Source organism: Rana temporaria, chromosome 5 (genome assembly GCF_905171775.1).
Source record: "Rana temporaria chromosome 5, aRanTem1.1, whole genome shotgun sequence".
NCBI lineage: Eukaryota > Metazoa > Chordata > Amphibia > Anura > Ranidae > Rana > Rana temporaria.
The window spans coordinates 391343539-391358236 of NC_053493.1; the positions used below are offsets into that span (position 1 = coordinate 391343539).

The following is a 14698-nucleotide window of genomic DNA, read 5'->3' on the forward strand; positions in this document are numbered from 1 at the left end:
CGAGAACGAGAGCGAGAACGAGAGCGAGAACGAGAGAGAGCGAGAACGAGAGAGAGCGAGAACGAGAGAGAGCGAGAGAGCGAGAACGAGAGAGAGCGAGAACGAGAGAGAGCGAGAACGAGAGAGAGCGAGAACGAGAGAGAGCGAGAACGAGAGAGAGCGAGCACGAGAGAGAGCGAGCACGAGAGAGAGCGAGCACGAGAGAGAGCGAGCGAGCACGAGAGAGAGCGAGCGAGCACGAGAGAGAGCGAGCGAGCACGAGAGAGAGCGAGCGAGCACGAGAGAGAGCGAGCGAGCACGAGAAAGAACGAGAGAGAGATTCTTTGGCTCGTACTGCTTTGGGAGCTTTGCACATCCACCAAAAAGAACAGAAATATTCTCACATGTGGTCTTTTATGAAATGCATTATTGCACAATGTTAAATTGTCACCTATGCTCATCATCCAACACTACTACATATTCCTATAAATATTTAATAAAAAACGGAGGGCCACTGTCACCTTTTGAGTTCTAGACACTTTTGGTTTTCAGCCCTCCTTGTACTTCTGCAACAAAAGCTTCAAACTGCAGATTGCAGTTACCCATTCTCAGCATCCAGCATAGAATGCATGAAGGCAAAATATTGATCCTTTAGTACCACTTTAAAGGAGATAAACTCTTAAAACCCAGATAGCAGGTGAGGGTCAGATGGCCAGTTTCACTGTAGATGGTTCAGGAGGCCCAAAGCACCAAAGGGCTGCACACAGTATTCAGTAAATGTAATACTACAGATGATAAAACTGCAGACATACTAGGAGACAGTTGGATGTTGGAAAGAATAAATCTGCTGCAAAAGACAGAATGGGCGCATGCAATGTGAGAGATAACAATCATTACGCCCAGGTTGACAGGTTCACTCCCGCTTGTCAGTCCCGATTTCGGCCGCGGTTACATCGTGGGCTGAAATTGCAAAAAGTTGTACAGAAAATCGCACCAGTGTGAACCAGGGCTACAACCTCCTTGGAAATCAATGCTCCCCAACTCCTGGGGACTGCAAAAGGTCCATAGAGCAAGAACAGGAGGGCCACAGGCTGAGCACCAGCATCCTAGAATCTTTTGTCCACCAATCTGCTATATTCAATGAGGTGCCTAGAGAAGGGGGTATAGCAACTTTGTTCCGAGTCTAACCTCCTATAGGCAGAGCTTGTTTTGTCTGTACTAAGCAAACAGCAAGAAAAGGATTCTTAGCCCATCTTTCAACACACATCTAAACTTATTTTCATATAATAGAATGTTAACCTACCTTGGAGGCTGAATCTTAAACTTTTCAAAAACTTCTGGATAAAGTAATGGGAAAACCACCATCTCCTTTAATGAAGATATGTGTTTAGAGAGACCGCCAACACTACTAAACCGTACCTATGGGAAAAAAGGAAAATTTATTTATTGATGTCCTATTCTTTGCATTTTTTGTTTAAAAAAAAAAAAATTTAACCATGTAGATTTTCTACCAATTTCAGGCATAATCTACAGCTGCTACTGCACATGGGGTTTAACCGCTTGATAATACAAACACTGCCTAGGTACACATTTAACCCTTTAAATCGCCCTAGCCATTTAAAAAAAATAAAAAAAAAAAAAAAAAAAAAAAACAGTATATATCACATAGTTTGTAGATGCTATAAACTTTTTTGCAAAACAATTATACGCTTATTGGTGTTTTTAGTTTACTAAAAATATATAAAAGTTTATGAAGAAATTAGGATTTAATTTATTGGATATGCTTTATAGCAAAAAAAAGTAAAATAAATTGCTTTTTACCCCAAAATTGTCAGTGTTTAGTTTACAGCAAAAAAAAATAAAATAAAAACTTGTGGGGTGGGGGGGACCGACACCTTTTATTTGGTTACCGCGTAGTTGTCAGTTAAGTTACGCAGTGCCGTATCGCAAAAAATGGCCTGGTCATGGTGTAAAATCTTCCAGAGGTCGAGTAAATAAAAATTGTGTACCAAGTAGAATATGGATGCTGCCAGAATGTTAAAAGGGTTGTAAAGGTAAAACATTGTTTCCCTAAATAGCTTCCTTTACCTTAGTGCAGTCCTCCTTCACTTACCTCATCCTTCCATTTTGCTTTTAAATGTCCTTATTTCTTCTGAGAAATCCTCACTTCCTGTTCTTCTGTCTAACTCCACACAGTAATGCAAGGCTTTCTCCCTGGTGTGGAGTGTCGTGCTCGCCCCCTCCCTTGGACTACAGGAGAGTCAGGACGCTCTCTACGTTGCAGATAGAGAAAGGAGCTGTGTGTTAGTGGGCATCCTGACTCTCCTGTAGTCCAAGGAAGGGGGCAAGCACGACACTCCACACCAGGGAGAAAGCCTTGCATTACTGTGTGGAGTTAAAGACAGAAGAACAGGAAGTGAGGATTTCTCAGAAGAAATAAGGACATTTAATAAAAGCAAAATGGAAGGATGAGGTAAGTGAAGGAGGACTGCACTAAGGTAAAGGAAGCCATTTAGGGAAAACATTTTTTTTTACCTTTACAACCCCTTTAAAAGTCTGTCTATAGTGTTGATTCTTAAGCCTCGTACACACGATATGTTTGTTGGCCCACGAAGCATCAGATTTTTGTCAAAAGGGTGTGTGCCAGGATCTGGTCTTGCATACCAACGGTACACAATTGTCGTACCACAAACATGAAAGTAGTGACGTACTACGAGGAATTTCAGCTCTTGAGCGCCACCCTTTGGGCCCCTTCTACTAATTTCATGTTTGGTGAGAATTGATTCCGAGCATGCACTTTTGACTTGTGTGAGGCATTTGTGTACTGACCATCAGAAAATCTGCCGGCAAACTGTTGTCCGCCGAAACTTTACTAGCATGTCATCCATCATTTGTTGGCAGAAAGTTGGACAACAATTGTCAAAAAGAGCATAGCAACGGTCAGATTTTGGGACAACAGTCAATACCCTGCCAACCATCGTACTACGAGGCTTTAGGCTTCAATACTTTGAGCCACTGACATGACACCATTTCAAGTTTATTACAACAGCATTAGACTCACAGAGCTGTCAATCTGCATTGGGTCAACATCTGCTAGACTAGCACCAATTTTCATGCGATCTTTGTGAAGTCCCTTTAAATCCTCTCTCTGCAGGTTCATTGGAAGACACCTTTATTTAAAAAACATAAAAATAAAAACAAACATACAAAAATTAAATCAGGTTATCAGTATCATTTCTAAAAGCATTTTCCATGATGTTCGATTTGCATAATGTAGGGGAAAGGTGAAGCACACTTATGCAAAGTATGAACCACAAGCATAAATTATTTCAATAAGATCAGCTCCATCAAACTGAAATTTCCATATTGGGTATGCGCCAATGCGCTAAATCAACCATTTGCTTTGTCTTAAGAAATTCACAGGCTAGCAAACCTTTCACTTGTATAGCATGTGGAAGAGTCCACCTCAATCCATTTCGATAGTATTACATTTTTAAACATTTCATCAATTCAACTGAAGCTTAGATGCCCAAACCAAATTCGGTAGCATCAGTTTTCTTAAAGCAGAGCGCCACCCTAAAGTGGAACTCCCGCTGATGGGAACCCTCCCCCCCTCCGGTGTCACATTTGACACCTTTCATCGGGGGGGGTGCAGATACCTATTTGCACCCACTTCCGGCCACACTGTCTCGGGCAGACTGTGGGCATGACGTCACCTCCCATCCCCCCCCCCCCTATTGTGTTCTGGGAACACACGGCTCCCAGTACACAGCGGGAGCCAATCGGCAGGCGTAGCACGACTCAAGCATGCGCCGTAGGGAACCGGGCAGTGAAGCCAGAGCGCTTCACTTCCTGGTTCCCTCACTGAGGATGGCGGGGGGCAGCAGAGTGACGAGCGATCGCTCGTCCTCTGCTGCGGACGGAGCTGGACTCCAGGACAGGTAAGTGTCCGAATATTAAAAGTCAGCAGCTGCAGTATTTGTAGCTGCTGGCTTTTAATTTTTTTTTCAGCGGAGCTCCGCTTTAATAATGGTAATTTACCTTCCCTAGTAAATTAGATTTTTAGTAAACTAAATATCCAGCTTCTGTTGTTGAATTGACAAACATTACATTTTTTTTTTATTTAATTTTTAACTAGACGGCAATAGCAGCCTGACAAATTCGCAGAAACTGTTCCTCTATTAGATCTCATTGTTGCCTGCCATGGCGAGCACACGGTCGGGGAGACACCAGTCGGTTCCCAATTGGTTACTGCAGACCTGTCGCTTTTAGGGATAGTGTAGTCCCAGAAATGGAGGGGGAGACACTTACCTGGAAATAGCCTTGTTACGGCTTCGAACCAAGCGCCTCTCAAAATGTTCCTCATCATCTGAAGAAGAGGAGGATGTGGAGTCATTGCTATGCACTGCATGTCTTCTCCTGAAAGAAAAAAGTTGGAATACTGTACATAGATTTTAGGTTTCATGGAAAATGAAGACGTGGGTTTTCCTCCCAGCAACCGAGTCTGGTATGGTTCTTAAAAGGAAAACCTATGCCAAAAAAAAAAACATGGAGACCCCACACACTTATTTTGGTGTGGGATTCCCTTTCAAGATCCATACAAGACTCAAAAGGGCCTGGTAAGGATCTTGGGTGGAGTACCTACTTTTTTTGCGTGGGGGCCCCCCCTCCCTCTTCAATATCCTCAGAGTACAAGTCGCACCAAAAGTCTGATCATGATGAGCCGACTTAGATGTGACTCCCATTCAAAAATCAATGGGCTGAAAGTCGAATCAGTCAAGACTGCTCTCAAAAGGGAACCATTGGTTTAGACAAGTCAGAAAAAAAAGGCTTAAAGTGGCTACAGCACCAGTCCTCGGCTAAACGCAGTATCTTAATGTTTACAAGCATTGTACTACTACTGTCCTGAATGAGATTTATCTGCTTTAATTTTTTTTTATAAACTCAACTGCCTCTAAACTACTATAAAAATGACTAAGTGTACATGTACACATAAGATAACAGAGGAGGGTTCAGGGGGCTGCCGAAAAAAATGCCCAAACTGCTCCTAAACATCCGTTTACAAGCAGCAGTGAAGCCTTACTGGTAACATAGCACAGTCTTTGTCAGGTCAGATCAAGAATGAATGAAAAACTTATAAAGCGCGGCGCATGCGAACTGAATCGCTTCTGGGCGCTAGTTGTTCGTGTCTCATGACATCAAAAGAGCAGAGTTTTGATCTGTCTTCTGAAAGTCAGGTGGTTTTCCTCCAACCGAATGCTGGTTGGTAAAGCGTTCCATAGTCTAGGACCCTGAAAAGCAAACCTTCTTTCTCCTTTGGACTTGTATTTGGTTTTTGGTACCCTGACCAGATTTTGGTCGGTGGATCGCAGAACGCGATTGGAATTGTGAGGTTCTATCTTGTCGCAAAGATATGGATGCACTTATGTGTCAGGCAGAGTGCTTTAAATGCAATTCGGTCTTTTACTGGCAACCAGTGAAGGGTTCTCAGCGAAGGTGAGATTGATTCCCATGTTTTTTTCCCAGTCACCAGTCTGGCGGCCGTATTCTGTACGACTTGCAGACGAGCGATTTGGTACTTTGGGAGCCCGAGGTAAAGGGCATTTGCATAGTCCAGTCTGGAATTCACGATTGTTCCCACCACGACTGCTACGTCTTCTTTGGGGATAAATGGAATAAGTCTGCGTAGTAAGCGCAACAGATGGTGCGCTCCGCTGACTACTGACCCTATTTGTGCGTCCATTGTCATGAAGGTGTCGAAGATGACCCCGAGACTTTTGACTTTGGAGCTAGGGGTGATTTGGCCCAGAATGGGCGGCGGTGTCCAGGTTGTTGCCAGTTGACTCTTTCGGCTGGCGTGAAACATAAGGAGTTCTGTTTTTGAACTGTTGAGTTTAAGATAACTCTTAGTCATCCAGTTTTCTATCAAAGAGAGACATTTCTCTAAACTGGGATGATGATCCTTTTTGTTGCAGATGCGAAAATACAGTTGCGTGTCGTCTGCATAAGAGTGATAGAGTAGTTCTTGGCTACTGATAATATCAAAGAGAGGACGAAGATAGATGTTGAAAAGCACCGGTGACAGGGGGGATCCTTGGGGGACTCCACATGACACCGTGCGCTTTTCCGACGTGAAAGAACCCAATTTAACTGTTTGTGATCGGTTTTCAAGTAAGGAAGAAAACCATGGTAAATCACCTTCTGCGACTTCTGCTACCTTGGCTAGTCGCATCAGTAACAGTTTGTGGTCTACCGTGTCAAAGGCTGCGCTTAGGTCCAGCAGAACCAGGAGACAAGATTCTCCTTCGTCTTCGTCTGCGTCAAGAGTGTCGAGTCATACGATAAGGAACTTTCTATTCCAGGTATTTTTAAAATCTTCATGACTTGCGGTAGTTTGAGAACGCCTGCAGAATGTGAGTGCAGAGTGTTAACACAACTCTTAAAAAAAAATATATGTTCGTTTTGAATGAAAAACCTGTCAGGTTTTTATTGCCATGTCCTTTTTCAGAAGATTACTTAACCCATTCTGACCTGGTGACCATTGCGATGGTGTGTGGAAAATTAAGGTTTTACCGTAAACAGAACAAGCTTAGAAATGACAACTATTAGGCCTCATGTACACTGCTGCTGGTAAGCGGAGGTTTAGGCGTTTAACTGCCCCTGAACTCTTCTCCTATGGCGCTTCACCGCCAATTTTGCTGCGCTATTTGTCCGCTAGCGGGGGCTTTTACCCCCCGCTAGCGCCCGAGAAAAAGGTTAAAACCACAGCAAAGCGCCTCTGCAGCGGCGCTTTGCCGGCAGTATAGCCGTGGTGCCCATTAATTTTAATAGGCAGGAGCAGTATTATACACCGCTCCAAAGATGCGGCTAGCAGGACACCCTCGGGGCTTTCACACTGGAGAGACAGCAGTGGCGGTTTCAGGGCATATTGCAGGCGCAATTTTTGGCATTTTGCGCCTGAAAAGCACCCCAGTGTGAAAGGGGTCTATCAGTACATGTACACAGGGTCATTTATAGGCATTTGAGTTTAGAGGCTTTTTGGGGGGGGGGGATAAATAAAAAATGGAGTTCAAAGGCATTTCAAGCGCTGCCAAACGCTGCTAAACTCACTAACCTGTGTTTCGTTTACAGGCGTTTTTTTAGTTTTTGCCCATATTTTTTTTAGAAACGTGGGTTGCCATTTGTCAAATTAAATCGTTCAGGTGAGGTTGCAAAAACATCCTGTATACATTAAGCCTTAAGGTTGGGGTAGCTCCCTTACTTACAATCTTGTCTCCATGACAGAAAGCCTCCCTAACCCTACCTGCGTAATATCCAGAGTGAGATTTTGGCCTTTTCCCCATTCAAACTGTAATCAGTGGCATAGACTCCTGCCTGCAGATTCTGCGGCCATCTGTGCCCTGAAGTGGGTGCAAGTACCTGTATTATACAGGTATCTGCACCCCCCTAAAAAAGGTGTCAAATGTAAAAAACGGAGGGGGGGGGGGGGGCTAGAATCCAGACAGCGGAAGTTACACTTTTGTGTGGACCTCCGCTTTAATGCCACAGAGGGACTCAGACTGCTTCCACTGATCCTCTATTAAACAGGTGCCCACAAGCTTTTAGTTTCTTTTTGCGGCATAGAAGCGATAGGTCATTCTGACCAAGCAGCGCGTTGCATTTCCTGGCAGTATTGAAATGTATTCTTATTTGGCATTACATTTTTTATTGCTAGAAAGACAAAAGCAAAAATTGTGAATGCTAACCTTCCAAGACGCCTCTTGCAATATGGACTTCTAGGTCCGGCAGAACCAAACCGGTAGCGACGCTGCCTGACAGGAGACGATGGACTTGCGTAAAACATATCAGTTTTCTTATGGTGTCTGGGCTCTAAGAAAGACAAAAAATAATTATTAGTATATATAGAAATACTTTTATATCAGTAGGAAACCCACATTTTAACTATATTAAAGCAAAAAATATCCGTTTGCATATGAACACATTTATACGATCAAATAGTAGCTGCCAGTAATAGATGTTACCTGCACACACTGGGTTCAAGCAGTGGCAGCTGTCAAACTCTGTACAGATCAATGGCCAGCACCATTGCCGTTGTCATGTAACTGCTCATCTGCACGGTTACATGCAACAGGAGCCTCCAACCGACTCTGGGTGGGGACAGTGTATCCAGGGTCAGCATCTCTGCAGAGTTCTGTCTGCACACAAACTGGCCAAAGTCAATGGACCAGTTTACATATTTCCATAGCAGAGGGCCATGTTTAGCCGCCGCCAAACGCAGCAAACTATCTGCCAATATGCGTCCAACCTTTTAACCACATTATGACCACCCTCCGTAGGATATACTGTGGCAAGGCGGGTACCACGGAGTTGATGCCTGCTGGCACCCACTAATGTTCAGCACAGAGGCAGAACAGCGATGTAAACAAGGCAGACTGCTGTTTTGTAGAGAACGCATTGATCCAGTGTTCCTACAGAGCAGGAACATGAATCAATGTCTTCCCCTAGTACAAGCACCACCCCTGCAGCAACCAACCACTGGCTAGAGACACATTTAATGCTTTGAGCGCCCCTGATATTAACCCCTTCCTAACTAGTGTCATTAGTACAGTGACCGTGCATATTTTTTTTTTTAAATACCGATCACTGTATTAGTGTCACTGGTCCCCAAAAGTGTCAGATTTGTCCACAATATCGCAGCCCATCTATAAGTCACTGATCGCCATTATCATCAAAAATAAATAATAATATCCCATAGTTTGTAGACGCTAGGACTTGCGCAAACAAAGAAAAACGCTTATTGGGATTTTTTTTATATATACCAAAAATAAGTAGCAGAACACATTGGTCTAAATTGAAGAAAGCTTTTTTTTTTTAGTGGATAGGTTTTTTAAAAGCAGGATGTAAAAACATATTTTTTTCAAAAATTGTCAGTTGTTTGTTTATAGTGGGGGGGAACACTGCAGAGGTGATTTTTTTTTTTGGGGTACAGCGTCGCACAATTGTCAGTTAAAGCAACGCAGTGCCATATTGCAAAAAATGGCCTGGCCATGAAAGGGGGAAATAAATCTTCCAGAGGTCATCATTCCAGCCTCACCTCTACACGAGACTGTGCTTGGCTATTTTGCCTAGCGCAGTGCATATCTAAGAATAAGCCTCTTTTCATACGATTGCACTTGACTTGATCTTCTGGATCCTTTTGGATCATCAGATGTGTCCCCTCATCTCAGATGTTGAACACTACCTGTGATGCATACCTGACCAATTCAATAAAAGGAGTTTTGAGCTTGTACAATTCATCTTTGCTCCAGCATGATAAAACAAAAACCTTCATGGCCAAACCACCGGTGCGCAACATAAAAATGTACTCAGACATTACACAACCACTCCGAAGTAGTAACGTGGACAACCTCAAAAGCCCACATTGGCAACACTAGAACATTTTGAAAACGGCTTATAAACAAAACATTTGCATGGTTCCATGTGCCCGATGGAGCAGAGGGCACTAAACCAGAAACTGTTCCCTCAGATCTTACTAAAGGACATTTAGTGATGCTATATTCTGGAGAAAGAGAACTCCCTTTTCCAGGAAAAGTGACCACCTATACATTTCATAGGTCTCAGGCTGACATCTTCATCTCTGTCCTATAGGTGAAACGACTTTATTCCTGGTAAACGTTCTTCCTCACCTTGTAGAGGAACTTGGTAGGGAACAGCAGCTTTTCGCTGTCTCAGCTCGTAACGTTTTTGGTTAAATTCCTCTCCATCCTCCTCCTCCTCATCGTCTTCCTCTTCTTCCTCCTCCTCATCATCATCTTCATGGTCTTCATCAGCCTCCTCAGAGGAATCTAATAAATTAAAAGCAGAGTGAGCATTTTTGGAAGCACCATAGAGAGACTTGTGTTTTTTATATCCAAATTTTAAAATTCTTCTGAAGGAGAAAAAAAAAGAAAGAAAAACCAAAAACACAACAGATTGAATTTGTGCCCAGACTATGCACAATAAAGTACCGGTATTTACATTTTCTCAACAAGCAGGAATACACTTTAACCACTTCCAGACCTGCGCACGACGATGTACGTCCATTTTTTAAAGATTGATATCTCGGTAACGGCAGCAGCTGCTGCCACAACCGAGGTATCCATCTTTAGTGTGCGCGGTCTGGTAAACGATAACGGCGGTCTCCGCGGCAGATTCGCCGCGAGATCGCCGTTATCGGTGGCGGGAGAGGGGGCCTATCGAGATTAAGGGTAAAAGTTTGACGCCATGCCACGAGCGGGCGCAATTTTTAAGCGTGACATGTTGGGTATCATTTTACTCGGCGTAACATTATCTTTCACAATATATAAAAAAATTGGGCCAAATTTATTGTTGTCTTATTTTTGAATTCAAAAAAGTGATTTTTTTCCAAAAAAGTGCGCTTGTAAGACCGCTGCGCAAATACGGTGTGACAAAAAGTATTGCAATGACCACTATTTTATTCTCTAGGGTGTTAGAAAAAATATATATATAATGTTTGGGGGTTTTAAGTAATTTTCTTGCAGAAAAAACAGTTTTAGTCTTGCAAACACCAAATCTGAAAAACACCTAAGGTCTGGAAGTGGTTAAAACAAGCCTTTTACCTCAGTAGCTGTAGACATGGTTGAGAAATACATTTTCAAATTTCACCACAGAAGCTCTGAAATATTATCACCTCACATTACTTTATTTCTCAATAATTCTTTATTATTAGATGCTTTACAAAGACATTACAAAATTATATACAAATGGAATGCGAGGAACATTATAGCAGCTGGTGTAAGAGTATAGAGTGGTGGTCTCCAAACTGCAGCCCTTTGCCTTTATCGGGCTCTTGGGGCATTTTTCCTCCCACCGACACCCAAAAGGGGGGGGGGGGGGGAGCCACCCCTCCCACCGACACCCAAAAGGGGGGGGGGAGCCACCCCTCCCACCGACACCCAAAAGGGGGGGGGGGGAGCCACCCCTCCCACCGACACCCAAAAGGGGGGGAGCCACCCCTCCCACCGACACCCAAAAGGGGGGGGGGGAGCCACCCCTCCCACCGACACCCAAAAGGGGGGGGGGGAGCCACCCCTCCCACCGACACCCAAAAGGGGGGGGGGGGGAGCCACCCCTCCCACCGACACCCAAAAGGGGGGGGGGGAGCCACCCCTCCCACCGACACCCAAAAGGGGGGGGGGAGCCACCCCTCCCACCGACACCCAAAAAGGGGGGGGAGCCACCCCTCCCACCGACACCCAAAAAGGGGGGGGGGGAGCCACCCCTCCCGACACCCCTCCAAAAAAAGGGGGGGATCCATCCCTCCCCCAATTGACCCAACGTGGCATTATTCCTCCTAATAAATAGATGAACCAATTACTCTCACGGACGCCAGGACTGTTTTCTTCTCCCACTGGCACTAGTCCAACCCTCTCTAAAGTTTGAAGGACAGTAAACTGGCCCTTTGGTTAGAAAGTTTGGCGATCCCTGGTATTGGGGGGGGGGGGGGGGGGTCATAAGAAGAATGCAAGTCAGCATCGGCCAAAACAGTTACTCCTCACAGAATGAGGGATGACAAAGCAATCAAATCAGTCCAACTACATGCAAAAGGATAGGACAAACCGTTCCATAAGTCATGCCACTTAACAGAAAATATGTCAAACAACAACATTTCATCTTGGATAGGGTAACCACAAAGTTCAATCTAGCTGGAGCTGTGAATATCTGCCATTAGTGACCGTATTGCTCTCAGGAGCAGATTCAAGTCCATTACTACATCAAGCATGCACTGATCAAACATGCACTGATCTATAGTCTTGCAACATTTAGTTTGGCAGCTCCTCATTTCACCAGCCTGCTGATGCAACGTAAACGAAAAGCAAAACCCTGTTTTAGAGAACTGCCATGCAGCATACACAGCCACGGAACTAGGCTGTAGTCTAGGAATTTATAATAGGGGCAACCAGATCTTCAGAGAAAGACAGTTTGCTTTGAAACATAGAGATAGATAGATAGATAGATAGATAGATAGATAGATATAGAGAGAGAGAGATAGATATTTTCCTCACTGTATATATAAGTATTTGAACATCCTGCTATTTTGCAAGTTCTCCCACTTGGAAATCATGGAGGGGTCTGAAATTGTCATCGTAGGTGCATGTCCACTGTGAGAGACATAATCAAAAAAAAAAATTCCAGAAATCACAATTTATGATTTTTTAACCATTTATTTGTATGATACAGCTGCAAATAAGTATTTGAACACCTGTCTATCAGCTAGAATTCTGACCCTCAAAGACCTGTTAGTCTGCCTTTAAAATGTCCACCTCCACTCCATTTATTATCCTAAATTAGATGCACCTGTTTGAGGTCATTAGCTGCATAAAGACACCTGTCCACCCCATACAATCAGTAAGAATCCAACTACTAACATGGCCAAGACCAAAGAGCTGTCCAAAGACACTAGAGACAAAATTGTACACCTCCACAAGGCTGGAAAGGGCTACGGGGAAATTGCCAAGCAGCTTGGTGAAAAAGGGTCCACTGTTGGAGCAATCATTAGAAAATGGAAGAAGCTAAACATGACTGTCAATCTCCCTCGGACTGGGGCTCCATGCAAAATCTCACCTCGTGGGGTCTCGATGATCCTAAGAAAGGTGAGAAATCAGCCCAGGACTACACGGGAGGAGCTGGTCAATGACCTGAAAAGAGCTGGGACCACCGTTTCCAAGGTTACTGTTGGTAATACACTAAGACATCATGGTTTGAAATCATGCATGGCACGGAAGGTTCCCCTGCTTAAACCAGCACATGTCAAGGCCCGTCTTAAGTTTGCCAATGACCATTTGGATGATCCAGAGGAGTCATGGGAGAAAGTCATGTGGTCAGATGAGACCAAAATATAACTTTTTGGTCATAATTCCACTAACCGTGTTTGGAGGAAGAAGAATGATGAGTACCATCCCAAGAACACCATCCCTACTGTGAAGCATGGGGGTGGTAGCATCATGCTTTGGGGGTGTTTTTCTGCACATGGGACAGGGCGACTGCACTGTATTAAGGAGAGGATGACCGGGGCCATGTATTGCGAGATTTTGGGCAACAACCTCCTTCCCTCAGTTAGAGCTTTGAAGATGGGTCGAGGCTGGGTCTTCCAACATGACAATGACCCGAAGCACACAGCCAGGATAACCAAGGAGTGGCTCTGTAAGAAGCATATCAAGGTTCTGGCGTGGCCTAGCCAGTCTCCAGACCTAAACCCAATAGAGAATCTTTGGAGGGAGCTCAAACTCCGTGTTTCTCAGCGAGAGCCCAGAAACATGACTGATGTAGAGAAGATCTGTGTGGAGGAGTGGGCCAAAATCCCTCCTCCAGTGTGTGCAAACCTGGTGAAAAACTACAAGAAACGTTTGACCTCTGTAATTGCAAACAAAGGCTACTGTACCAAATATTAACATTGATTTTCTCAGGTGTTCAAATACTTATTTGCAGCTGTATCATACAAATAAATAGTTAAAAAAAATCATACATTGTTATTTCTGGATTTTTTTTTTTGATTATGTCTCTCACAGTGGACATGCACCTACGATAACAATTTCAGACCCCTCCATGATTTCCAAGTGGGAGAACTTGCAAAATAGCAGGGTGTTCAAATACTTATTTTCCTCACTGTATATATATAGGCAGCAATGCCACCTTAACCAGATTTTCATAAAAAGAGAAAACACAGCACATGCTAAAAAGGGTATTATAAACGAAGCTCTAACCAAAAGGGGGAAGCTCCACTTTCACATTTGGCACCTTTCAAGGAGGGATCGAGGAACAGGTACACGCTCCCACTTCTACATAAGTTTGCTATGGCAAAGTCAGCCGGAAGTTCGGCTACTCTCCTTTTCCCTGCCGCTGGGCCAGTCACAAAGCGCAGTGCGTATGTGCAACAGGGAATGGGCTATGAAGCTACAAGGCAGCGGCAGCAATCATTTTGCTCGGGAGAAGACCCCCCACTGTGTTTGTGGACAGGCAAGTGTCCCAATGTTAAAAGTCAGCAGCTACAGTATTTGTAGCTGCAGACTTCATTTTTCCTGAAAAGGAGCCTTGAGTGTGTGCGCATATCCACATACATACCACCAAATGAAATAAGCGGCCTCTTTAGTTACTAGTACATCACTTATTTTTCCAATTTAGCCTGTCTGTTCTGTACAAATCGCAGGCAGGCAAACTTACCCCCACTTTCCTCTTGGTTGTCCGTGGTTTCCTCATCAAGCTGGGAATTGCAACGTTTTCTCTTCACACGAGAATACATATCAACATTTTCCTAGAAGGCAAGAAAACAAACTTTATAAAAGGATGCTTTTTAGGTGAACTTGGAATTAGTAGTGTGCACCCTACAACTATCCAATACAATTCATATCAAATATTTGAAACCACTTACATGGCAACACAAAAAGTAAAGCAAAATGAAGCGAAAACACTGCGGATAGACCACAGGTTCGGTGTCCTCACACAGCTTTTGCAAGCAGTTTTGACACAATGGGGTTGATTTACTAAAACTGGAGCTCAAACATGGCCAGTGGAGATACAGGGCATTTTGTTACATTGACAAAGCACATAGCAATTTATTCACAGATTTTAATTGGAAATTAAAGTTGATATTGTTTGGTACAGAGCATTACATTTGAAGGGGCTATATTTTTACGGACATTGTGGGAGAAAAATTATATCC

The 14698-nt window shown here is 43.9% G+C and overlaps 1 protein-coding gene across 2 annotated transcripts in view; it reads right to left on the minus strand.

Moving 5' to 3' along the window:
* ATAD2 (ATPase family AAA domain containing 2) overlaps nt 1–14698 on the minus strand; it is a 69283-nt gene that overhangs the window by 39140 nt on the left and 15445 nt on the right. For both annotated transcript variants that reach the window (XM_040354923.1, XM_040354922.1), the window contains exons 6-11: nt 14200–14290; nt 9666–9824; nt 7725–7848; nt 4291–4398; nt 3041–3149; nt 1283–1398 (exon numbers count right to left, since the gene is read on the minus strand). In XM_040354923.1, coding sequence (XP_040210857.1) covers nt 1283–1398; nt 3041–3149; nt 4291–4398; nt 7725–7848; nt 9666–9824; nt 14200–14290 — 707 coding nt within the window. The remainder of the gene's footprint in view (nt 1–1282; nt 1399–3040; nt 3150–4290; nt 4399–7724; nt 7849–9665; nt 9825–14199; nt 14291–14698) is intronic.